The following is a 25916-nucleotide window of genomic DNA, read 5'->3' as shown; positions in this document are numbered from 1 at the left end:
CTGTGTTTCCGTCTCTCTCTGCTCCTGCCCCGCTTGCAATCTGTCTCTCTCTCTCTCTCTCAAAAATGAATAAACATTAAAAAAAAACATTTTTTTTAAGTTGCAGTCTTAAAACTACACCCATGACTATAAATGAAAATAAAATTAACCTGCCTCTGCTGGACACCTCTGGCTGGGCCATAAACCTTTCACGTGAACCCAAACTTAGGGAGAAGGTTTGATCATTAGTAAAAGAAAGCATTATTTCAGTAGAAGGTAAAATCAAGCAGTGAGAAAAATGAGAGGTACTGATCTGAGCCACCTGAGGAGTGAAGGCAGAAGATAGAAACAATTGTTGTACAGTTCAACTCATTTACTATCTTGTATCTCTTCGTTTTGTTGTCCCACTACTCCAAATTATTTTAGATTATTTATAACCTGCCAAACCCTAGGCAAAAGCAGTAAGGCATAATTTGACATAACATCTCAAACACACTAACCTGACTCAAGAGTTAAAGAAATAGCAACAGGTTACATCACAGCAAAAACCGTAAGTGTGACCTTGTGCACTTCACAGCCAATTTGCCATGCACATAAAATGCTACATGTGATTCTATCATCATGTGAGGTATATAAGGAGATTTCTCATTAAATGACACGGAAGCACTTTAAGATATTTAGATATTTTTAAAATTTGGTATTTACTGAGTAGGATACATCACATTCCATCCACAGACTACAAATAAAAAATAAGCCAAAGGAGCTTGCAACAGACTGCAGTGATGTCATATTACATAAAATCATCTAGAACACTCTTCTTCCATCTTCAAAAAACATCTATCTGGCAATTTATAGCCATTATTCAGGGCCTGCAATTTTTGTGCTTAATGAGGTAGTGTGCTGGAAACAGAAAAGTCTTTGAGCCAGATTGACCTGGGTTCAAATGCAAACCCTTCCAATTATTATCTACATAAATGTGGACCAGTCACAGTCAACCTCTCAGGAGTCTCACTTTCCTTTTGCTTCATGAAGTAATTGTAGGGTTAAATGAGAAAAGCAGTAAAGCAACTAAAACACAGTCGTTATGTGTTATTACTTTCTTTCTCATGACAAAATATTTCAATAGAGTTGCTTAAAAATTCAGAATATAACTAAAAATCCATTTTATTTGGCCCAAATCACAAAATGGTACATGTTCTGGTCAGCCACATATTTTTTCATTTATTATTTTATATGGAATCCTAATTTATTCTGAAATGAGAGAATTCAAATACTTGGAAAGTAGAGACTATTGAAAAATGCTGGCATCTATTTTCCTATGATTGGAGAAGTGGTGATTAGTTCAGCTGAAAACACCTGAGTAAAGCAAGCATTTGTTTCAAAGGAAAAGAAGACTCCACCCTTTAGCACCAACCTTAAGGCCAAAGAAAAAGGACTGATACATTAGCCAAGTGGACAGAAGAGATCAGCTAGAAACCAAGAAAAAGGTGATATCACAATACTTTGAAAACTTACCTCCAGAGCTGCCATCCTCACTACCTGGTTGCTGTGATAGAAGAAGTTTGGTAGGACATCAAAAATAGATGTTTCAGACAAGATGAGTTTCTGGAAGGTACAGAGACAAGTTTAAGCCATTACATCCAAAAGGGAACAATTTCAGTGGACAATATTTAGCATTTTGAAACAGATAGAGTAACCCAAGAATTCTGTCTAGGAATGGCCTGTATAAACTCACCTTCTTTGTGCCCCAGCTTCCTCAGCTACAAAATGGGGGCGGGGGGGTGGGGGGGTGGGGAATGACACCTATCCTCATGGGTCTGTTGCGAGCATTAGAAGAATGAAAATATGTAAAATTCTTAGAATAATATAGTAACGCATCATATGCTAATATTAGTGCTAAAGACCATAATTAACAGCCTTCCTGACATATATCTGTACTCAACTTCTTAAATACTGTCTCAATCCTCCGCTATGGTAAGCCACAGATTTGGACCCCAGTTGAAACCCTATATTTCAACTATTAACCAAATAAACAGAAATATCCTTTCCCCTTTTCTAGGTTCCCTGGAAGGAAATCTGACAGGAAGCCTGAAGATTCCCTTGGCTAGATAGAACAATATTACTCTTATTTACAGGTAGAAAAACAAAGTCATTCCTGAGAAAATGGTTCTGTCTAAAAAGTAATAGTCAAGGTCCTTTCAATTAGTAGTAAAATTAGCCAACACTCTTTATAAAACTGGTTCTGTATAAAGCTTAACAGTAAGCATTATAAAAACTTAAATGACTTAAGGGGCTTTGTCTCTAGAAGACTAACAACTACCTGTTTATACATCTGATTCAAATACCAGACATCAACTAGTGCTACCACTTAATTCTAGCCTAGAATACTTTCTAGATAAAAAGTACAAGAGGTAGAGACTTCATTTTTAAGCTAAATCACAATTATAATAGCATTTTTATGAAAAAAACAACATTAAGTATAAATCATTTTATAAAGTCAAGGCATGAAACTTCATTTCAGATTGATTAATTGAACCAGGCTTAGGAATAAAGTAGACAAGAATGCACAGTGGTAGAAAAGGGCTTTATGTATACCTGCAGGTTCTCAATGCAAAACTGATGTCCATACATGTCAATAGCTGAAAGGAAGATAGACTCTACTTGGTTATGGCGAAGCTCATATGATGGCAAATGGGAGGCAATAAGAACCTAGAGTGAGAGCAAAATAAGAGGCATAAGTTCCTGAGGGAGTGATTATTCTAGCCTCCTATTAGGCAGCTCTGATACAAAAGCAATAAATATAAATCTGTAAGTGCAGGCATCAAAGATAAAACAGAGACCAAGTAAAACAACTTCTAGGTCCTGTAACATACAGCCAATGCTACCAATACTGCATCTCAGTTGACTCTCACCATGATTTGCGTTGTGGGCAATTTCCCACAGGGGGGCAGGGGGAAAGCAGAGAAAACAGCTTCAATCAAGCTCCCTCAGTGCATGTGATTTACCATTGCAAAGCCTCTAGTCCTGGGGACTGCATGACTAGCTGTTAATTGGGAATCAGGTCTGGCAGGGAGCAGCTGTGGGGAAGGTGGATGTCACAGAGCAGGGCTTTTGCAACTCTGAAGTAGAAACAAAGACTAGGAAAAGATGCTCTGACAGCCCCAAGTACTCAATATCAACAAGGAGGTATCGGGATGTAACACCAACGCATGTGAGGGGCAGAGAGAGTGAAAGCAGTGTCACAAACAAACAGGGACACGGTAGGAACTGAATACTCTCAGCAGGTCACTGAGAGGTTCAATAACTTTGAGCAGTTCAGTGACATGGATACAATTGTAGAGAAAGCAGAAGGTCACTGAACAGCTTCAAATGCTGCTTCCTTGTCAATGCCCCGTGCACTGAAACACAAAGGGAGCGCCACTTCTTGGCTTCCCTGCTGAAACCTTTTGGAATGGAAATGAAGACTACAGGGTGAAACTAACTGGACTTCTCTGGGGTTGTTCTGATTGCTAGCACCTAAGATCCACTGCATTATCTTTCTGCTTTCCACACTTAATTTTTTCCTACACACTTAAAAAAAAGTTTTCACTTGCTTCTAAGCTCCCTTTGGGAAGTGAAAAATATTGAGTTTATTGCCATCCCTTAGTTTCCTTTTCCCCACATGACCCTGGTTTACTATCACAAGGTGATTAGGAAAGTCAGGGAATCGTAAGAGAATTTTATCAGGGGGAAAAGACTTCTATTTTAAACAGACTCAACATTAATGTTTTCCTTTCTCTTTAAAAAAAAACATACTACGTGGGGCACTTGCATTAAACATCCAACTTTGGCCCAGGTCATGATCTCACAGCTTGTGAGTTCGAGCCCCCACATCCGGCTCTGTGCTGACAGCTCAGAGCCTGGAGCCTGCTTCTGATTCTGTGTCTTCCTCTCTCTGCCTGTTCTGCTCATGCTCTGCCCACCCCCTTTCTCTCAAAAACAGAAACAAACATTAAAAAAAAAAAAAGACAATCTGTTAAAACTACAAATTCTCTCTCTGAAAAATAAATAAATAAACATTAAAAAAAAAAAAAAAAGACATACTACGTGAAAACATTTGTTTTGAGGGCCGTGAGAAGATGTACATAGAAAACTGTATGATCTGTGTCAGGAGATTGAATAAAAAACTCATTGTATGAAAACCATTTCTCCTTCAAGATAATCAACACATGTCCTTACCTGGCGTGCTCGAAGTGCCACTTTGGCATTGGTGGTCTTACTGAGTTGAGTTAGCTCTGTGAGAATATTCAGCAGCTCATCAGTGAGAGTAGGGTCCCGACCACACAACTGATCCTAATTGTTAATGTGAAAAAATATATATACATCCACATTAAAAAGAACTGTGGATAGAAATTTGAAATGGGAAAAGGGACTAAAAGGAAAGCAAACAGAGCTGGATTAATAAGAAAATGCAAACTTCCTATTATTTGTATCCCAAACAATGTGTACAGAAGACCCAAGAAGAAGCCACTGCTGAGAAGCCCAAATTCCTCAGGCATTCAGATTCAAAGTTCCTAGTGAATTTATTAACATTATACTTTTAACATGCAGAAGAAATCATCAGGGACCATTAAAAGGGGACAAGGAATTCTGAGTAAAAAACAACAGATGATGCCTCCAACTTTTTTTTCAACGTTTTTTTTTTAATTTATTTTTGGGACAGAGAGAGACAGAGCATGAACGGGGGAGGGGCAGAGAGAGAGGGAGACACAGAATCGGAAACAGGCTCCAGGCTCCGAGCCATCAGCCCAGAGCCTGACGCGGGGCTCGAACTCACGGACCGCGAGATCGTGACCTGGCTGAAGTCGGACGCTTAACCGACTGCGCCACCCAGGCGCCCCTGATGCCTCCAACTTTTAAGAGGTTTTAAATAATATAGGGACTGAGTCAGGCTTTCCTGTTCCCTCTCCCACTTTTGGAAAGAAGGCAGAATAAGGCAAAAGGAACCACTCCTGGTGGTTTTCATTCCAAACACCAAATGTTCAACATCCCAGGAGGGTGCAAAACAGAAACACAAGAGCAAATTATTCATTTGTGAACACACACTATATAAAAACACTATCTCATATGTTGACAATTCTATTCCTGAAATCATTTATCCTCTTGCTGTACCAAGAATCATTCCATGATAACTAAACATGGTGAATCCTTAGATGGAGTAGAGGAAAAAACCAAGCTACTATTATACAATCCATGGGTTTATTCAATTGGGTCCTTCCTTTTCTAAAAATTAAAATTAGTTAAGAAAAAAAATCTCTATCATATTTTAAGAAAAATACTTCTTCTCCAGTGGAGTATTAGTTCATTCCCTAAATTCATCCATTATCCATGTAATTTTCATCTAAGCTGAAAAAACTGCAAATGTGGATTTTATAAATAGCTGTCCTTTTTTTTTTTTTGAAACGTACAGAGTTATTTATAGAGATTCTAAATACTAGGGGCGCTTGGGTGGTTCAGTTGGTTAAGCGTCCAACTTCGGCTCAGGTCACGATCTCATGGCTCGTGAGTTCAAGCCCTGCATCGGGCTCTCTGCTGTCAGCGCGGAGCCCACTTCGGATCCCTCCCCGGCTCTCTCTCTTCTCAAAAAAAATAAACATTAAAAAAAAAAATTCTTAAACAATACCACATAAAATATATACCTTTAGGCATAGTTCCCTCTACTTTGAGTTTGAAATAATTGCTTTTATATTGTAGTGAGTTTTTATTCTCCCTCTACTATAAATAGGACATGACAGATGACCAGATCCCAAAAGGCTTCCTGTTGCTGCCTTTTAATTTTCTTCCTTACCTTGATTATCGGCCTTTTTCCTGAAAAGCCTCCATTTCATATTTAACTTTCTTCATCTCAAAGGATACTCTTTATGGTCCCTTTACCACAACAGTATAAACAAAAGCTTGAGACTTTCAGCTTTTGGGGCAGATAGGCATTTCCCAAAACACCTCTTCTACAACCCCTACTGCCTTCCACACCACAGGGTAAATAAACGGTTTGGGAGTACTCAGCACCACTATGCTGGGAAGAAGGCTTCTCAAACATTTTAAAGCAGGAAATACCTCCTGGTCTCCAATCCACCCACCAGAGGTCTGCTCCAAATATCCAGAGTCATAAAACACACGATGGGATTTATAGTTAAGGAAGTGCAAGTACTGTTTTCACATGCTGAACACAGTAAATTCACTGATCTGAGGGGGAAGATTCACCTGTTTGGCACACAGAAGTCACTGATCTGAGTGAGGAGGAGAAAGTGGCCTATCAAGTGACTATAAATCCAGGGTTCGGTTGAGCATGTGGTCATAGACCAGAGGGCCTGTTCAACCTACCCTAGGTATTAAGAGAAAAAAGGAGGGAGAAAATGCAACTAAGCTACATCTTTTGTTGAGATCTAAGGAGCGAAATAGAATTTCAAGGAAATGTATAAAATCACCAGGGACAAGACCACAGGAAGACAGAAGAACAGACAGATCACAGTGAATAAGGAAACCAAGATAAGGTTTTTCTATTAAATCCCTCTTTTCCTAATGTTCCTAATAGAGAAAAACATTCCTTTCTGAGGTACTTCCTCCACCCATCAGAATGTCCCATTGAAAGATCTAAAAACCTAACAGGTGTCCTGAGAAGTAAAACTCAGCTACTCTGCAAAAGTCCAGACTAAAGTCTCAACATCTAACAACAAAAACCAACATAACAAAATAAGAACACTAGCTACCTACTTGTATCAGACATGACAGCTTTGGAATGTTTTCCCTTGAAAGGAAATCCAGGTTTACCTCTTGGGATTAAATTAAAATAAAGAAATAAAAATGGAGCTATCTTCTTGCCTAACTATAGATCATGTTCTAATTTAAAACAATACATAGGGGCGCCTGGGTGGCTCAGTCAGTTGAGCGGCCGACTTCGGCTCAGGTCATGATCTCGCGGTCCGTGAGTTCGAGCCCCGCGTCAGGCTCTGTGCTGACAGCTCAGAGCCTCAAGCCTGTTTCAGATTCTGTGTCTCCCTCTCTCTGACCCTCCCCCGTTCATGCTCTGTCTCTCTCTGTCTCAAAAATAAATAAATGTTAAAAAAAATTAAAAAACAAACAAACAAAAAAAAAACAATACATAAAACCACTTTTTAAAAAACCATTTTTTTCCCCTTTATCTTTCCACTATGAGAGAAAAGGAGGGAGAAAAGAGGTAGGGAAAAGGAAACAGTATCTGAAAGAAAAGGGAACTATGGAGACTTAAAACAATAATCGGGAAATAATTATTCATTCATAATCACCAAGCGACAACCTTTTTCTGGGCTCCTTGTGATAAAGTACAGAAACCAGGCCTTTCTGGGATGTGAAGTAGCAAATATAGTATCAATAAACTACTACATCCATTAGTTTATCCTAACTTGGATATTTTCCATTCAAATATTATTTTGCCCATTGTCATCATGAGCACTTAGAAAAAGATTGGCAGGGGCGCCTGGGTGGCTCAGTCAGTTAAGTGTCTGACTTCGGCTCAGGTCATGGTCTCGCATTTTGTGGGTTCAAGCCCCGCATTGGGCTCAGCGCTGACAGTGCAGAGCCTGTCTGGGATACTCACTACCTCTCTCTGCCCCTTCACCATTCGCTCTTTCTCAAAATAAATAAACTTAAAAAATTTTTTTTAAACAAGAAAAAGATTGGCAATAGAAAATTAAATGTAGAGTAACCTTCTCATCCCTTTCTTGTCCTTGGTCTGGACAAGAAAGACCAGGTATGTTCAGGTCCTAAAAGAAACCACCAGACACTGAAGACAATTCTACCTATCAGAACCAACAATCCGAAGATACAAACATCCAAAAGGAAGTTTATGGCCCTCTAGACTAGAAGCAGGCTTCCTTTGGGAGGCCCAACATCACCATCTAATTCTGGTGAACATTTTATAACAATGACATTAAATGGTAACTCAGTCGGCAGATGTGTTTCCTCAATATAAAGAGGTTTTTTTAAAGAGCCTACCTGCTGAGTCTGGGATTACAGGTTACTTGCATAAATCTGCAGGCCAAAGTGAAAATAATTATTCAGTAATGGTTAAGATTGGTATCACACATTTATTTCTTGTATTTATTCTTAACCTGGATGGTGGCTAACCGCAGGGAATATTTCTGATGTACAGAAATATAACAAATGTGCTTAAGTGTCAAAACCATAACCAAAGTTATGCAGCTGACTGCCAGAAGAGCCCAAAATAATCCAACTTGATCTTAGCAACCTATGATTTGAAGACAATTCAGAATGGAATGTGACCTAATGTGTAATGCTCTCAAGACATTAACAATTGTTCAGGTAGGTGAGGCACTAATCCCAAAATCAGCAATGGACTGGTAGCTTCTTCCAGTCACAGCTGGACTTTTTGTAATTCCAAGGATGTCATAGGACAGGTTGAACAAGAAATTGTTAATATCATCTGTATTCAGTAAACTAGGACTCACTAAGACACATTGGATAAAATTATTTGCAGTTATGTTAAGAAGAAGAAGAAAAGGCTCCCAGTTAAAACCAAATCGAGGTTCGCAGGCATAGCACTACTCATTAGGAAGCATGGTTTACATTATATTCATGTGGACCATACCAGAAATAACATATAAGTAGTGAGGGGAGGACTACTCAGCATCAAGATGGCTATGGAACATGTACTTTGTTACCTGGACAGCTATAAGAATGTTGATTATTTTTATTGGCGCCAAATTGCCTAATTTGGCTAGAGTCTCTTTAACTATCTCTAAGTAAACATAAATAGTATTTCCAAGCTTTTTCCTATGAAATTGAATTTAAGAAGTAAAAAGAGTTTTCAAAAAATACATTTGGTCTTCTAGACTTTGGTTTTAATCGAGGCACCGTGTTCCTCCAAATGGACTTTTGCATTTTACTTTCCAGAATACTTTGCATTCTGCTTTCCAGATAGGGTAAAAGATTAGAACAAATTTGCTCAAGAGGCAAGTTGCCTGAGGCAAGCTACTACTAGGCAAGCTATGCTAATACCTGGAGGGGATGAGGGGTTCCTTGAAGCAGCCCACATTTCATAACACTGATTCACAGAAGCCTGATTGTCTTGATCCCTCCCTCTAGGTTCAAAAGCCCCAGAAATCATCATCTAGCTCAGCAAAGCACACCATCAACATTCCTGCTTCTAGAAAGCAAAAGATTGAAATGCCAGGCACATAACCATCAATCAGGAAGCCAAGGTAAGCAAAGAAAGGGGAAGTGGCAGAGAACACAAGCTGTGGAATTCCAATGCTACCATGTCCAGGTGGTATCTGTAAGACAGTGAGACCTAAGGAAAGAGTGATCCAAACCAGTAAGATAGCTCTTATCAGCTACCAACATTCATGCAGATGTAGGATGGGGTGATGGCAGTGAGACTCTGCCATTACCAAAGAAAGAATGAGGAAACCCACACCTGGTATCCAGCAATATCACATTGGAAAGGAGCACCTCTGAAGCCTTCATTCCGGCTGCACATGACACGGCTACCTGGCTCTCAGCTCAAGCTGAGAAATCAATTAACTTCTTGATTTCCAAGTCTCTAAGATGAGGTGAAAGCAGCTGATATTTCAAAAGAAACTCAATGATATGAAAGCCTATAGATCCTACTATATTTACTGAGTTTTGGTTTGTTTTTTTAAAGAAAAATGTGAAATGCCAAAATAAAGAAAAGGACAAATCCATCTTTCTGGTTCACATCTTCAACCTTTCTTCTTCTCCCCCTCCTCCTCCTCCTCCTCCCCCCCCCCCCCCAACTCTTCCTCTGCTCACCGTCCTATGCATCCAAACCCAAACACTAATAACAGCTCTTTTCTCCAAAGAGCTCAGCCTGTTGGGAAGAAAGTTTGGGCACTATCCATGCAGGTAAGAAGTAATCAGGATGACAAGGTGGGGAAAAAAGAACAGCAGCAAGTCAGAGTCCCATTGGCTTCTGCCTGTCCTGACTGGCAAAAGCAGAAAGCAAAGCCTCAAACCAGTTCTCTGACAGGCCCCAACGCCTCTGCAGCACCCCCCGTGTAATTACACACTTGAGTGACTGGACTCTGAAGAAAATTGAAGGCCTGAGCTCCGAACAGCTGCCATTTTCTCTCTCCATCACACCAGCGTGATTACTTGAGAAATGAACAGCCCCGGCTCAAAGCTACTCCAGAATTCTCAGAGGAAATATGGCTCCGTGTTCCAATAATGAGATTCTTAAGGCAAGCGTTACTTACAATCACTCCGCAAAAGGAGCGAGCCGAGCCCCTATATCTTACAAATTAGAATTTAAGAAACCCAGCGACAGTCTTGGACGATCATTACTCTTCTGCTGCTCCAAGGATTCTGGGTTTTGGTCTATTTTTAGTGCAGAAAACTGTTAAGTCCTTAAAAAGGTAATCATAATAAAATGAAAACTCACCATCATTAGCTCCCTAAAAAGGCAAATACACCCCATTTTAGGTCCAAACTGAGAGATTCTTCCACTCCCTCCTCATTACATTACCCTTTTCTGCTGCAAAGTCTTGTTTTATCCAAATGAGAATTAGCAATCCTTATGTTAAAATTTAAAAAAAAATCTAACTAGTCACAGATATCTTCCTTCTTTTGATTGAAAAAAAATCATCAAAGTACCATAGATAATAGCACTTCTTTGCTGAAACCTGTCACTTGGGGAAGTTGAAATATTTTATACTGCTGATATATATTTTTTTCTTTCAAATGCATCTTCTGATTTCCCCACCATCTAGCCATTCTATGGTAGCAAAGGTAATGAACTCTCCTTGTAATTATGTTTTTAAAGGTAGCTATTCTAAAAAAAAATGTTATATCCTTGAGAGTTAACCACCTAGGCAGACATGAAGTTGTGGCACTGTTGTTAAACACAAATGTGAGGTAGGTAGTTTGCCTTTATTCTAAACTATGGAATAAAAAAACAGCAGTGGCAATTTATAGTTTTTCTTTTTCCCCCTCCAAGAAGAAAGAATGGAATTAAGGTACCAAAAATGTCAATTCCACAAAGGGACAAGAGAGGAAACTCTAGGAGTAAAATGGTACTTTGGTCCCCCCAAAAGGCAAAAAAGGCAGCCATAAGGCAGCTGTTTATGGGTTGGGGACTCTAACAATAGTCCTATGAAACTCTGATTCTAACAACTAACTCAATCAGAAGAATCTAGGAATGAAGAACTTACATACTGTGTTTAAAAATCCTTAAGTTCACAAAAATTCTACCCACTGGTCAAATGTACATTAATTCTATTCACATTCTCACCTTTCACTCCCACTTTCTACTAGCTCTCATATTACGAGGTTATAGGGACAAAAGCATGCATCCACTACCATTACAAGAATCTGAGCTTGGAGTTCTATGTAAGTAAAACAGAAAGGGACCAAAGAAGATGCAGAATAAATTTAAATTTCTTTGGTGTGAGGGGCAGTACTGGATTTCTAACACTGTTTTTCATTCTTACGTTTTGGGATGTAATAGCCACTGCTGACATTCATGGAAAAAACAAGAGTTCTGAAGAAAAAGTATACTGGCTAAATAAGACTCAGTTTTAAAGCTACTGTCATGAGTGACACCAGGAAGCACAAGGCATCTCTCAGCAGAATCAAGAGATTTGAGTTCCTGTGCATGACTGCATGCATAATAGCCAGAACAATCCTTTCCTGACAGGAGTAGGTTCCTTTAGGTCAAGGACAGAGGTAAAGGTGAGAAACCATTCATCTACAACTCAAGCGCCATTCATGCCAAAATTACAGGAGACAAGAAGCTTTTCCTCTGACCACAGAACCTCAGAAGGAGAAATGTTTTCTCAACAACATCAACCATCCTTACAGGTTCTGAAAAATGGTACTCACAATAAGCATTGTGACCAGAAGATTCTTCTTGGTGACTTGAGCATGAGAGAAGATATAGTTTAGCACAGTGTTCATGTCACTCTTGTTCTCTTCTCGAAGGGCAAACACACATTTGTCATAGTGACCTGCAAGCAGCAAAAAGAACTGGTCCTCATCTATGGTTGAGTGTTCACATTTACATGCCATTTGTTTGTTTGTTTCATGTCTATAATTCACCTGATAAGCAGTGAAACATTGTAAGAATTTTCTTAGATAGGGGCACCTGGGTGGCTTAGTCAGTTAAGCGTTCGACTCTTGATTTGGGCTCAGGTCACGATCTTGTGGTCGTGCAATGGAGCCCTGTGTCAGGCTTTGCACTGGTGGTGCAGGGCCTGCTTGGGAATTCTCTCTCAAAATAAATAAAAATTAAAAAATTAAAAAAAATTTTTTTCTTGGATGGATTTGTACAGAATTGGTAATGAGGTTTAGTAAAAGAAATGCCGGTAGGAATCAGGCAATCTAGTGCAAGATCTGGGCTCAAAGCCTAGCTGTATTACCAATTTCCAATGTGCTTCTTGGCAAATCGTTTTCCCTCTCTGAGCCTCATTTGCATCCCCCACCCCCCCAAAAAAGGTAGAGGGAAGGTTTGTCTTAGAGACTGAGCTGTTGGTGGTAATTCCAATCCTCACCCTTACTCTAAACTCTCATTTAGTTTCCTGAAATGATTTCCTTAGAAGAGAGGATTCTGTTGCTTAAAAAGAAATGTCAATACTATTAAATTTGATGATCTTTAAAGTCTGCCCCAGCTTGAGATTCTGGCTTCATGTCTGACTCACTGAAAATGTTTCACCCTAACTATAAGGAACAGGTTTAGGTTTTTGTTTTTGTTTTTGAAGAGGGGGCAGAACGAGGGTGAGACTCCCAAGCAGACTCCATGTCCAATGCAGAGCCCAATGGGGGGGCTCAATCTCAAACCGTGAGATCATGACCTGAGTTGAAATCAAGAGTTGGATGCTTAACTGACTGAGCCACCCAGGTACCCCTAACTATATGGAACAGTTTTAGCTCAAAAATAAAGCAACACAAACTTATCAATATCTGTAAGGGGGATGGTTGTTACCTCTGAAATCAACATTTTGCCCTGTGAATCCATGAAACAGCTAAACAACACCTAGCCATTCCAAATCCAAACTAAGGCATAGATCAAGGAGAACCTTGCATTAAGTCAAAAGGTCTGCAGGGAGAATACAATTATGTACATCTTCATTGGCCCTTCATAAGGCCACCAGGGGTAGGTTAGTTCTGTCTAGGAAAGCTGTTTTGCCACAGAAACATAAGGATCAGGTTTACTGTAGTGATATCTACAACAGCATAGAAGTAATATTCACTTCTTCAGAAAACAGCTTACTCCAGAATTAAATTTCCAAGCAAAGGAGAATCAGTGTTTGAATAGTCTCAATCAAGGTCAGAATTTTATGAAATTATGAAAATACTAAAGGATTATCATCTCAATTCAGATTCCATTTTAAATTACAAACCAGAACAGTTCGACTGCATTACTATGGATTCCTAGAATACTGAGTACATTCAACCAGGGTAACTCGGTTCTGTTTTAAATATTAAAGATAAATATGAATTTTTTTCAATATGAAACTAAATATATCTGAATAAAGAACTTAATTCAGATATATTTGAATTAAGAATTGACAATTTCATATAAGACCTATTTAGAACAAAATAGAATTAGTTGTCCTATATAAATTCATACTTTTCCCAACCAACACTTAACTTTGAAGGCACAACAGAAATATGTCTTGGTAAAGGGAATTACTAGAACCAGGACAGATAAAAAGAATATTTACCCAGGGAAAAGACAGCAGAGACACTAAGCAGAAAGAAAGCAATGACACCACATTTTTAAAAACCTTTTGTTGTGAGATATACATACAGCAGAATAAATACCCATATAACCACCATCTATCTTAGAACATTTTTAATTATCTTTGAAGGATCCTATGTGCTCCCCCTCAGAAATACCTACTAAGCTGAATTTTATGTTACTCACTCTTTTGCTTTTCTTTACATTTATTCCATTTATGTCTCAACATTATGTTTGTGAAACACATCCTTCTGTTCATATGTATAACTTGGTTCCTCAACTTTCATCGCTGTATAGTAATCCATTGTAGGAATATACCAAAATTCAATTATTTATTCTACTTATGTAATTCTAATGGTTTCCTATTTTGCTGTTATGAACAATGCTGCCAATAAATAGTCCCATATATGTCTCCTTACAAACATGTGTAAGAGTTTCTCTAAAGTTTATTATCTAAGAGTAAAATTGTGAGGTTGAAGAATACATAAAACATTCAACTCTATTAAGTTCTGACAAACTTTTCCAAAGTGGTTTACACTTTGGAAATTTGCACTGTTACAGAAGTAGTGAAAGATGATTTTTTAATTTTTGCCAATCTTATTGTGTTTTTGGCTTTCTCTAATTAGCAATGAGATTGCACATCTTTTCAATTTGTGGATCATTTGTATCCTTCCTTTTATGAATTATCCTTTTATATCTTTTGCCTATTTTTTTTTCTTTTGCCTATTTTTCAAAGAGGTTGTCTTTTTACTTATTTACTAACCCCTTTCATTATAGGCGTAGGTTTTATATAAGTACCTTCTCCCACTTTGTGGCTTATGTTTTCAGTCTCTTTATGGCATCTTTTCATCAGCCTTTTCCTTTCTAGTTTACACTAGATGTGTGGTTTACACTAGATGTGTGTCTTCCATGACAAATCCTTCCCTACCCTGAGGTCATACGGCTATTCTCTTAAAAATTTAGTTTTGCCTGTTTAGAACGTGTTTAAGTCTTTATTAATTCATCTGGAATTGACTTCTGTGCATACGGTTTAAGATAGAGATCCAATTTCTTTTTTTGGTTTTGGAAATAAATAAGCCATTGTAGTAGTATCATTTAATGAGAAAGAAGTCTATCCTTTCCTCATGATCTAAATGCCTGTTCTGTTATAATGTAGACTCATATATGTGTGGATCTGTTTCGGGGCTACTATGTTCCATTGGTCTCTTAATTTTTCCCTATACCAATATCACAATCTCTTCATTAATATGGCTTTAGATTAAACCTTGATATTTCACTGGAAAATCCTTCCACCTTGTATTTCTTTAAAAGTATCCTGGTTAGGGGTGCCTGGGTGGCTCAGTCGGTTGAGCGTCTGACTTCCGCTCAGGTCATGATCTCACAGTTTGTGAGTTCAAGCCCTGCATCGGCTCTGTGCTGACAGCTCAGAGCCTGGAGCCTGCTTCGGATTATGTGTCCCCCTCCCTCTCTGCCTCTCCCCTGCCCATGTTCTGTTTCTGTCTCTCAAAAGTGAATATTCAAAAATAAATAAAATTAAAAAAAAAAAAAGAAGTATCCTGGTTATTGTCAGACTTTCCTTTCATGTAAATTTTAGAATTAGCTTGAAAAATTCCGTGAAGATAACCTACTAGGATTTTTACTGAACATCAGTGAATCTGCAGATGAATTCCAGGAGAATCAATACTTTGCAGGTGTACACTCCTATCTAAGACCATGATACTTATTTAGATCTTCATTACTGTTCACTCATAATTTTCTTCAAAAAAGGCTTGTACATTTATTAGACTTATTCTTTAGTGTTCCATATTTTGGGTTGCTATTTTAAGTGGCGTATTTTTCTAAACTGCTTTTCTAAACAATTGTACTATAAAGACACACAAAATTCAACATATATTTGAATTTTGTATTCAACAACCTTTTTTAGACTTTAATTCCAACAATAAATATGTGGATTCTTTGAGCTTTTCCAGGTAGATATCATACATATAACAGTGGCAGATTTATTTCCTTACTCCTTTCCAGTCCTCATACCTTTTAATTCTTTTTATCTTATTGCACTGGCTATGACATCCAGTATGATGCTGAACAGAAGCAGTGAGAGCAGGTGCCCTCATCTTATTCCTGTCTTAAAGAGAATGCTCTCGACAATGCTTTCAATTTTACTATTATGCATGAGGTACCCTACAGATTTTTTGGTGGGGAAACTTTATATGTATAAAGAAGTTCCATCTTATTCTTCATTTGCCAAGAGTTTCTCATGAATGAATATTAAATTTTGTCAAATATTTTTCCCCCATATCTTTAGGTGACCATGTTTTTTCCTCTTTGAATCCCTTAGATAATAAATCACATTAGTTGGTTTTTTCAATATTAGTCAAGCTTGCATTAGTAGGATAAAGACAATTTGGTTGTGATGTGTTATTTTGTATATACACTGATGGATTTGGTTTGCTAATATTTACTTGAGGATTTTTGCTGGTTATGAGTGGCACAGCCATCCTTTAAAAGATGCAAAAGGAAGCAAAATACGGAAGATGTTAAGTAATATTTCTAATTATGATGTTTCACTGCCACCTTGTGGCAGGAAGCAATATCAGCAGTATGTAGCTTTTAAAATCCTACCTAGAGGTATTTCACATTTAGAGACTTCATACATCATTTAATGAAGCTCTTCAGAGAAAGCCAGGGATAAATTCCACCTAAATGATACACTGAATAGTACTGGAAAATCTGAGCCTTTTTCACATGTCTGCGGTTCAATCCGTGGATTAGCTGCCAAGAGGCAAGCTCTTCAGATACAGTTTTCAATTTCAGCCTGGTCATGACTCAACCAACTCTCACTAAACAAGGTCAAGAAGACACCGACAGGGAATACTAATCTCTACTAGAAAAATTATCTCAGCCCTTTCCCAGAAGGCACACCAGATTCGCAATCTCATCAAGCTGTCTTTGTTGTTCTTTCTTTGGCACTAGTGGGACATGGAGGTTTAGTTTTTAAGAAAGTGGTGACAGGGCAAGAGTTTGTTAATGGTAGGTGTTAGTGACAGGATGAACTGGCTCTGCTGCTGCACAGTCCTACAAGGAAGCTTTCTCAGAAACAGAGTCCTCAGGAAGAGGTTTACCATTCTGGAACTGTGTCTCTACTCGCAGGTACTGCCGTAGCAGATCCATCACAACAGCCTTCATGTGGCCTCGGATGCCACTTCGGTACCTAGGCAAGCAGAAAAAATGTCCACTGAAAAACCGGACAGGCTAATACTATTAGAATAACAGACTATTTAAATAAGCCCAGAGCTTAAATTCTAAGCCTCAGAAATCTGCCTATAGACAAGAGTTTTTGTGGGTTTGTTTTATATAAAAGGAAAGAAAAAAAGGAGGACAAAACAAAACCAAAAACCACTTGACAGCCCTACTGAACAACACCCTGGTTCAGTTCCCACTGCTATGTAGAAATGATCATTATACTCCTGAAATGGCTCAGGGATATCTGAAAAATTTATGAGCATCTTAGAGTTGAAAATGTTCTGTGAATGTTCCTTCAGTCCAATAGTTGGCTATGGAAGCTAAGAAGAATGAATGTCTTACTTAGCCTTGTGCCAAAAGAAAAATTAAGAGTTTCATCAAAATTACCAGGAAAAAAAAGCAATGAAATTTCTATGCTTTAATAATTCACAGAAAGATGGAGAACACAAAAGTCATCAGAAATATTTTAGCTCACAGTCTTAAGATATTTAGATATCTAAGGTATTTAGAAAATACCTATATTTCCCAAGACACAAGTGCTTTCTAATAAGTCAAACCTGAGATAAATCTCTTGGTGCGTACTTAGAATAAAGGAAGGTATGGGTATGAACAGGTCTAGGAATCCTATGTATCCTGGGAATCACATTAACTTTACCTCTGTACCAGCTGGACAATGCTCTGAGTGTTCATGAAGAAAACTTCCCGTTCAGATTTCCGGTTCAATGTAGCTGCATGGCTATCTAGGATGTTGGCAATCTAAAGAAGAAAGAGGAAAAAAAATGAAGCCAAACCCAACAAAGCGACCTAAAGCATCAGCCTGTGTAGCATCACCACCAGTAATCTTAATTATAACACAAAAATTTCCATCTTTCACATGCTGGGAGCAGCTGGAAGTTACTGGGCATAGTTTAGAGGCTTGTGTTAAATAAGCAAGCAACTTTTATTTCTTTTCACACTTTCCTAGATGAACTAATGAGTGTAACACAAAAGCTACCATCCTACCAGAGGCCCTTGACAGGCAAGATATGTTCACAGTCAAGGTTCAAACTTTATTCCTCACTTGCCTACCTTAACTCTCTACATGTAAATTAGCTTCACAGGCAAAAAATAAGCATGCTGCTGGGGTAGTAAGAAGTTGCTGCTAATAAAACTACAAATATCCCTCCACTTTAAATTCACAAAATTCCTCTAATTAGGACATAGGCCCAAGAATAAACCTCTATTAAGTAAAAGATTTTTTCTTATAATCACAAATACTTTCACACTTCACATATAGTATTTTATTGGGCTTATATCCTGAGACACATTTGTGAAGGGCACAATACTTAAGACTGCAAAAGTACAACATCCAGACAGAGGATCCAAGCAGGAAGGAATCCCACAACATGAACTCCAGAACTGGTAGCTAGTAGAGAAATGTAACTCTATAAATACCTGCTGGCTGGGAAACTGACAGAGGACTGATGTGATGTTGCTGGCATACTGAGCCATTTCCTTCTTGATAGACTTCTCCACATTTGGGGGAATACGGCCAGAGACACTGGTCATGATATCTTGCAATTCTAGGAGAGGCAAGGAGGGATCTCTGAGGGTCTTCATCAACCGCTCTACCCAGTCTTTTACCTGAGAAGGAAATAAGATCCACACAAAATTAAAACCATCTCCAAAATAAAGTGATATATCTGGATTCAGTATCATGCAGTATTTACTATGAAACTATAATATAGGCATCTAACTCTGCCCTCATTCTCTGGTTTAAATCCCAATTAAATGTGAAGTCAATGACACAGATAAGCAGCAAGGATTTAAAGACTCCACATCCCACAACTAAAGGTGAGAGAGTTTCAGGCCAAACAGCTTTCTTTTCCTCCCTCTAAAAAAATCCTTATGTGGGGCGCCTGGGTGGCGCAGTCGGTTAAGCGTCCGACTTCAGCCAGGTCACGATCTCGCGGTCCGTGAGTTCGAGCCCCGCGTCAGGCTCTGGGCTGATGGCTCGGAGCCTGGAGCCTGTTTCCGATTCTGTGTCTCCCTCTCTCTCTGCCCCTCCCCCGTTCATGCTCTGTCTCTCTCTGTCCCAAAAATAAATAAAAAACGTTGAAAAAAAATTTAAAAAAAATAAAAAAATCCTTATGTGATTTTTAAACTACCTTGGAGAACAGTACCCTATTTGTACACCCTTTCCCCAAGAGAAGTGATTCATACCCTGCTACTAAAAAAAGGATCTGGAAGGCAGTATCCATTCATTACGTTGACCAGATTATCCAGGACATAATGGAACACTCGATGGAGCTTCTCGCCTCTCAGTGCTGTGCTCTGGATCCGTGGCAGACTACCCGTGTGAAGCTCAGCCTGTCAACCCCAATGAGAGATCAAGTCACCCAGTACCTTCTAGTCAGGTTACACATACACACTGCAACTTAGAGTCATCATTCAAAACCAAGACATCTCTTTACCATACCCAGCTACAAGGAGAGAAATCAATGGAGGAATCATCAGAGGAAATCATAGAATCTTAGTATCGTAGTAATTTCTGCAAAATCTAGTTCCATAATGCTACAGGCACAAACACAAGGCATGAGATCGGGGGGAAAAAGCATAAGAAAAAACTAGCAAACTACGCATTGAAATCATCTGCCCCTCCAAACTACCCCTACCATGTAATCAACTCTTAGAGAGCAATATTAAAAGTACCCTCCTACTTACCTGTTGGACCTTGCTGGGGTTGTCTAACTGCATTTTGGCTATCACACAGCCAGGGTCAAGAGCTGCTCCAGGCCGTTTGACATAATGGATACAGCCAGACTCTGCTGCTGTTAAGGTCATTACCATCTTCATCACCTGTAACAAAAAATAAATAAAATTACAGCTTAGCCTCTCTTTACAATGAATGATTTAAAGAAGCTAGTTTTCCCTTCAACATCTAAGTCTACCTATCTAACACTATCTCTAATTCCATCCAGAATAATGAGAACCTTGAAATCTCCAACAAAGTAGAAGGAGGGCAATTAGAAAATCTCAGGACCTAGCTTTAGGGATTAATGACAGCTACCGACATTTCTTGTTTCTAATGTTTAAATTGATTTTGCCATAGTTTGTGTTTTACTTGTTTTATACTTAGACTTGATTAACAGTTCAGCCTCCTTATACCCATGATCTAGGTGTTGGTCTGTCAACCAAAGATACCCATGCCAAAATCTGAGGGTCATTCTTTACTCTTCTTTCTCCCTTATCTACCAATTACCAAGCCCTGTCAAACTTCTCAAAAATCTTCCTCGCCAGACATGTCTTTGGTTTAGGCCCTCATCGTACCTGTTCTAGAGTACTTGAAAAACCTCCCAACAGAATTCCCTATCCTCTATACATCTCCAACGAGGTCACTAAATACAATCATTCTACAGCCCAAATCTCGTTGTATCCGTTGTCTACGTAAAATCCTTTTATGACTCCTCACTGCCTCCAGGGGAGCCTAAACGTCTTAGTGTGTCTCATAAGGTCCTTCATGATCTCAAGTTATGATGACTTACTTGGCATGTTTGCTTGGCACTTCCCATTAAACCTTAGCCAATTCTCAAGCAATATCGATGTACTTGCAATTCCCTAAATATACTATACTCTCTTCTGTGCCTTTGTACACGCCGTTCTTCCCTTTAAACATTTGTCCTGCCCTTCTTCACCTGGTATATTACTATCTACCTTTTAAAGAATTTTCTATTTATTTTAAGTTTATTTATTTTGAGAGAGAGAGAGAGAACAGAGAGAGAGGGAATCCCAAGCAGGTTCCGCACCATCAGCACAAAGCCTGATGCAGGGCTTGAACCCACAAACTGCAAGATCATGACCTGAGCTGAAACCAAGAGTCAGATGCTTAACAGACTGAGCCACCCAGGCACCCCTAAAGATTTTTTTAATGTTTCTTTATTTTTGAGAGAGAGAACATAAGTGGGGGAGGCGCAGAGAGAGAAGGGACAGAGGATATGAAGTGGGCTCTGTGCTGACAGCAGGGAGCCCAACATGGGGCTTGAACTCACGAACCACAAGATCATGACCTCAGCCGAAGTCGGATGCTCAACTGACTGAGCCACCCAGGTGCCCCAACTATCCATCTTTTAAAAGTAAGCTCAAAGTCCCCTCTCTTTCAGGAGGTCCTCCCCTACTATCCACCATATCCACCAGCTGCACCCCAATTTGGGTTAAGTGACCCCCCTTGCACTCTGTGCTTAACTCTCTCGGAATTCATATTTCATTACTTGTCTGTTTTGTGGCCCCACTCCACCTATCTTTATTTTTTTTTTTTTCTTTTTAACCAACCAGTAAGCACTGTTGTTGCCCAGTATCTATCTTTGGAGCAAGAGATTCCTCATCTGTCAGAGAAAAACTGTGAGCTTTTTATTTGTTTTTAAAATCATGTTCATAAGCCAATTAAACCAACTGATGCTCTTTACTTTCTTTTTCTTTTCTGTTACTCTTCAGTCCTAGTCCATCCCAGCAGATGCTTTCCCCACCTTCCCCCCCACCCGCCCATGCCCTGAGAGGCCCACCACCACCCTGACCTCAATCTCAGCATAGCACTGGCCAGCAAACACATGGCCTCCATCCTCCACAATATACTGGATTAACTTCCCAGCAGAAGGTGAGCGCATCACTGAAGGGTCATTTTCCTTCTCAAACACACAGGTCTTATTGCCAATTGTGATACGATATCTAGGAGGTAAGTAGGAGTATGTAAGCCAATAAATAAAGCACCTTGGGTTGTAAAGGAAAATGTCAGAATAATGTCAATCTGAAATAAAACAAAAACACAACAAAAAACCTACAACCCTCCTTCCTCAAACTGGAAACTTTATTCTATATACACACAGGAAAACAGAACATTCATCCCATCTTTGCTGACAATGCACATAGACAAAATCTCCTTCAATAAGGGTCTAAATTATGGTACATCTGTATAATGGAATATTATATGACCATTGAAAAGAATAGACAACTCTATTTTAAAAAAAGAACATGAAGATGATGATGATATAATAACTAACAACTAATAACAACTAATAATTTCTTGAATGCTTATTATGTCCCAGGCAATGTTTTAAGCACTTTACATATGTTAATTCATGAAACTGTCACACTAACGTTGAATAACTGGTGTTGAACGGTCTATGATAGCTGTTAAAGGAAAAACAGAAAGTGCAGAACAGTATCTAAAGGTTATTTTTACTTGTGAATGTATGCAAAAGAAAAACACAGTATATACATATATAAAAATTATATATCCACATAAAATTTCTGCAAAAATAAACTGTTAACAGTGGTTGATTGAAAAGATGAGAACTTATTTTTCATTCTCTACTCACATTGGAGTGGCAGAGAAACAGTGTTTTTAACTGGAAATAAACACTTTTGTACTCTTGAAATCTTTGTTAAGTACATGTACTATTCTTTTTATTTAAAAAATTACACCCAAATAGGCCCTGAAAAATTCCAAGAGCTGGTGACTACTGAGAGGAAAGGCTGATACAATGACCAGCAAATGGACCTCACACAGTCCCTTACCTATCCACTTCCTCCTTCATGTATGTGGTATAACTGCTGCCATCATAGGACAGGAGCAGCCCTCCATCACTCAGCCGATGCACATCTACTTCTACGCATGAGCCGTTCATGATCACCACATACGAGTTGGGGGACTGTCGAGTCACCTGTAAGGAATGAGAACCAGAAGGGACAAGTCAGTGTGTCCCTTCCAGGTGGAACCCCAGACAAAATTTCAGTACCTTAAAGATATAGGTAAGAAAGCTCTGTCAGAGAGGAAGGTGCTCTTAGCATCAGTATCTGTGGGCATGGCTCAGCCCTGTTGCAAGCTAACAGGGTGACCCTAGATGCTTTTCCCTAGTCTGGTTATTCTCTGACTCCTGATCTCTTGGCTGCATATGTCACATTGAAGAGCACTAGAACACTGACACAAATGACTGTAATTTCACTAATACCCTATCCTGCAGTAAACCAAACATTTCCCCCATATCTTGACCTTTAAAGAAAGCAAGCTAACAAAGAAAGACAAAAAGTAAGGTGCAGTCTTCAGTTGGGTTCAGCATACCTTAAGTACATATTTGACTCCCTCATAGATAAGTTCAACATCTACTGTATTCAGAAGCGTATGAGCAGGAAGAACTTGACCCCTGAAAGAACAACAATGTGAGACACATCTACTCCTAGAAAGTTCTAGAAGTTCATAAGGAAATCTCAAAGGTTATTAATTGTAGCACTTCCTAGAACATCAACACCAGAAGCAACCTAAAGGACCATCAGTAAGCAACTGATACATGAATTATGAAAAAGCCTTATAATGAAATATTATACAGCCATCAAAAAGATGAAAACATTTATGTACTAATATGAACTACCCTCCAAATTATACCATTAAATGAAAAGGGTAAGTGAAATTGTGAACAGTTTCAGAGTATGCTACTATTTGTGTTTTTAAAAATCAGGGGGTTGAGGGGCTCCTGGGTGCCTCAGTTGGTTAAGCATCTGACTTCAGCTCAGGTCATGATCTCACAGTTTGTGAGTTCGAGCCCCATATTGGGCTCTGCTAACAGCGCGGAGCCTGCTTCAGATCCTGTCCCCCCTTTCTCTGCCCCTCCCCAGCTTACACATACTCTCTCTCTCTCAAAAATAAATAAACATTAAAAAAAATAGGGGGTGGGATGAAACAAATATTACGTGTATATGCTTATATATATTTATAATATGTCTGGAACATCACAGAAAAAACTGGTAACATGGGTTGACTACAGAGAAAAAAACTAGGTGGTCAAAGAACAGACCTAAGAAGGAAACTTTTCACTATCTACCTTTTTTGTGCCTTTTGAGTTTTGAACCATGTGAATATATTACTGGTTATTATAAATAAATAAAATTAAAACTTAAAAAAAGACAAATGCTCCACTACAATCAACCCTCATCTGCTCTTATCAACTGGGACTTCATTTGGGGTAGTAAAAGAAAAAAAAAAAGGCAATAGGCCATGGCTGGGTTCAGGGGAAAGGGAAGGACATTGCCAAGGAGGGAAATATTATCAAGAAAGATTTTTGACAACAGAAAAAGGGAGTGATAAAGCAAGTGAGGCAAGAGGTAAATAACTGATGAATCTGTGCAAATATACACAGGTTATTTGTACTATTCATGCCACTCTAAATCAGATTTTTTCAAAATACAGGTTTTAAAAATAAATAAAAAATAACTAGCATTAAAAAGGTGGAGGGAAGCTTGCAGAGGAGATTTTATGTGTGACACATTTGTACACTAGTAAGGAAACCATTTAACTAGATTAAAGATTGCATGTTGAGGAACATGAGATTGCATGTTGCAAAACTGGACTGGTAGAAAGGGGCCAAAGTATATAGGGAGTTGAAAGTCACACTGAAGGATTTAGATTTAATACACAAGGGTAATGTGAGCTGCTGAAGGTTTTAGTGCATGAAAGCAACACAATGAAAGATATTTATCATTAAGACTTGAATAACTGCAATCTCAGTTCAATTGTGACAATTTTGTTTCTCCCTTTCAGACACCTTAAAAGAAAGCTGATAGAAGTCTAATAACATAGAAGGAAACAGTGCCTATGATTAAAGTGCTTTAAAATGATTAGCCCCTTGGACCATTCCTCCAGGGACTCAAAGGCAGAGCCTCATGTCCAGAGCCAGAGTTAGAAATTAGTTGAGCTCCATACAGTCTGATTCTCTACTTGAAAGACTCATGAGGTCATCCTGAATATCAGCCTCAATTACAAATTCCTGAAAGGTGTTGCAGGTAATATATGAAATATTTAGGGTTCAATGCTAGTGGGAAATACCAGATTTTCATCCCTGGGGGGGGGGGGGATTTGGAAACATTTGATACTTGTACAGGAGAGAATGCTTACTTCAGCTGGATTTGTTTTTAAAAAGCAACCCATTCTAACTCTGGATAAGTTAATTCCTAAAATCTGAAGTTAGAGTCCCAAAATAATTTGCCATGAAAACTCCCACAACTTTTCTCGTCCTCGCCTCCATCGTCACTGAATAATAGGTACCACTCACAAGCTGCCAGGGATAGAGAGAAGAATAAATGGATTTTTGAACCAGGACCACTGGTTGGCTTGCCTATGAGAAACAAAACCTACCTTTCTAAGGAATGAAGGAAGTTAGAGATGCTATTCCGTAGGCTCACATCTGCCACGTGGAGAGCCCCACACACAACTCCCAACATGGTATCAGGTCGCTCTGCCTGAAAGAAAGAAAAAGAGGGCAGGTCAAAAGCATAGTCACTTGGCACCATGGCCCCTCAATTTAAATCAGATCCAAATTTGCTGTGAAGAAACAGCTAGCATTGAGGATCTACAGCCTTATTGTTCAACTGATATTTGAGATAAAAACACGTTTTACTTTTAGAATTTGAATAGAGACTTCAATGAATTAGAGATGAAAAACATCTTTCTCTATACTCTCCCTAAGATTTCCACTGAACCAATCAAAGAAGAGCTCAAAAACAAGATTTTGTCATAAATAAATTCAAGGGGTGCCTGGGTGGCTTAGTCGGTTAAGCATCCAACTCTTAATGTCAGCTCAGGTCATGATCTCACAGTTTGTGAGATGGAGCTCGTGTTGGCTCTGTGCTGACAACACAGAGCCTGCTTGGGATTCTCTCTCTCCTGGTCTCTCTCTCTCTCAAAATAAATCAACAAATCCATTCAAAAAGGTACAAGTATCTGGCTACTGATAATCTCAAAGAAAAATGGTATATAATCAAAATTTGGACCTTCAGATAATTTAGATGCATCTAATGATTCTATACAAAATCTTATTTAGAATAGCCCAGTGACTCAGGAACAAAGGGTAACTGCTGATTTAAATGAGACCCCTCTCATCAGCACTTGGTAGATGTATAAAAGTGGGTAACTCTGAAGCAGACTTAACATCAAATG

At 38.8% G+C, this 25916-nt stretch overlaps 1 protein-coding gene across 8 annotated transcripts in view; it reads right to left on the bottom strand.

The window, feature by feature from the left end:
• The window catches only part of ACACA (acetyl-CoA carboxylase alpha), a 277071-nt gene that overhangs the window by 136041 nt on the left and 115114 nt on the right, over positions 1 to 25916 (bottom strand). For all 8 annotated transcript variants that reach the window (XM_007096020.3, XM_042967666.1, XM_042967664.1 and 5 more), the window contains 13 exons: positions 25116 to 25219; positions 23049 to 23130; positions 22505 to 22650; positions 21505 to 21655; positions 19658 to 19792; positions 19157 to 19303; positions 18389 to 18577; positions 17610 to 17710; positions 16834 to 16922; positions 11854 to 11978; positions 4198 to 4311; positions 2575 to 2688; positions 1495 to 1584 (listed from right to left, as the gene is read on the bottom strand). In XM_007096020.3, the coding sequence (XP_007096082.1) occupies positions 1495 to 1584; positions 2575 to 2688; positions 4198 to 4311; positions 11854 to 11978; positions 16834 to 16922; positions 17610 to 17710; positions 18389 to 18577; positions 19157 to 19303; positions 19658 to 19792; positions 21505 to 21655; positions 22505 to 22650; positions 23049 to 23130; positions 25116 to 25219 (1587 nt within the window). The remainder of the gene's footprint in view (positions 1 to 1494; positions 1585 to 2574; positions 2689 to 4197; positions 4312 to 11853; positions 11979 to 16833; positions 16923 to 17609; positions 17711 to 18388; positions 18578 to 19156; positions 19304 to 19657; positions 19793 to 21504; positions 21656 to 22504; positions 22651 to 23048; positions 23131 to 25115; positions 25220 to 25916) is intronic.

The sequence above is a fragment of the Panthera tigris genome, chromosome E1 (genome assembly GCF_018350195.1).
Source record: "Panthera tigris isolate Pti1 chromosome E1, P.tigris_Pti1_mat1.1, whole genome shotgun sequence".
Lineage (NCBI taxonomy): Eukaryota > Metazoa > Chordata > Mammalia > Carnivora > Felidae > Panthera > Panthera tigris.
Note: the sequence above shows the minus strand (reverse complement) of the source record. Positions and strands in the feature narration are given on the sequence as shown.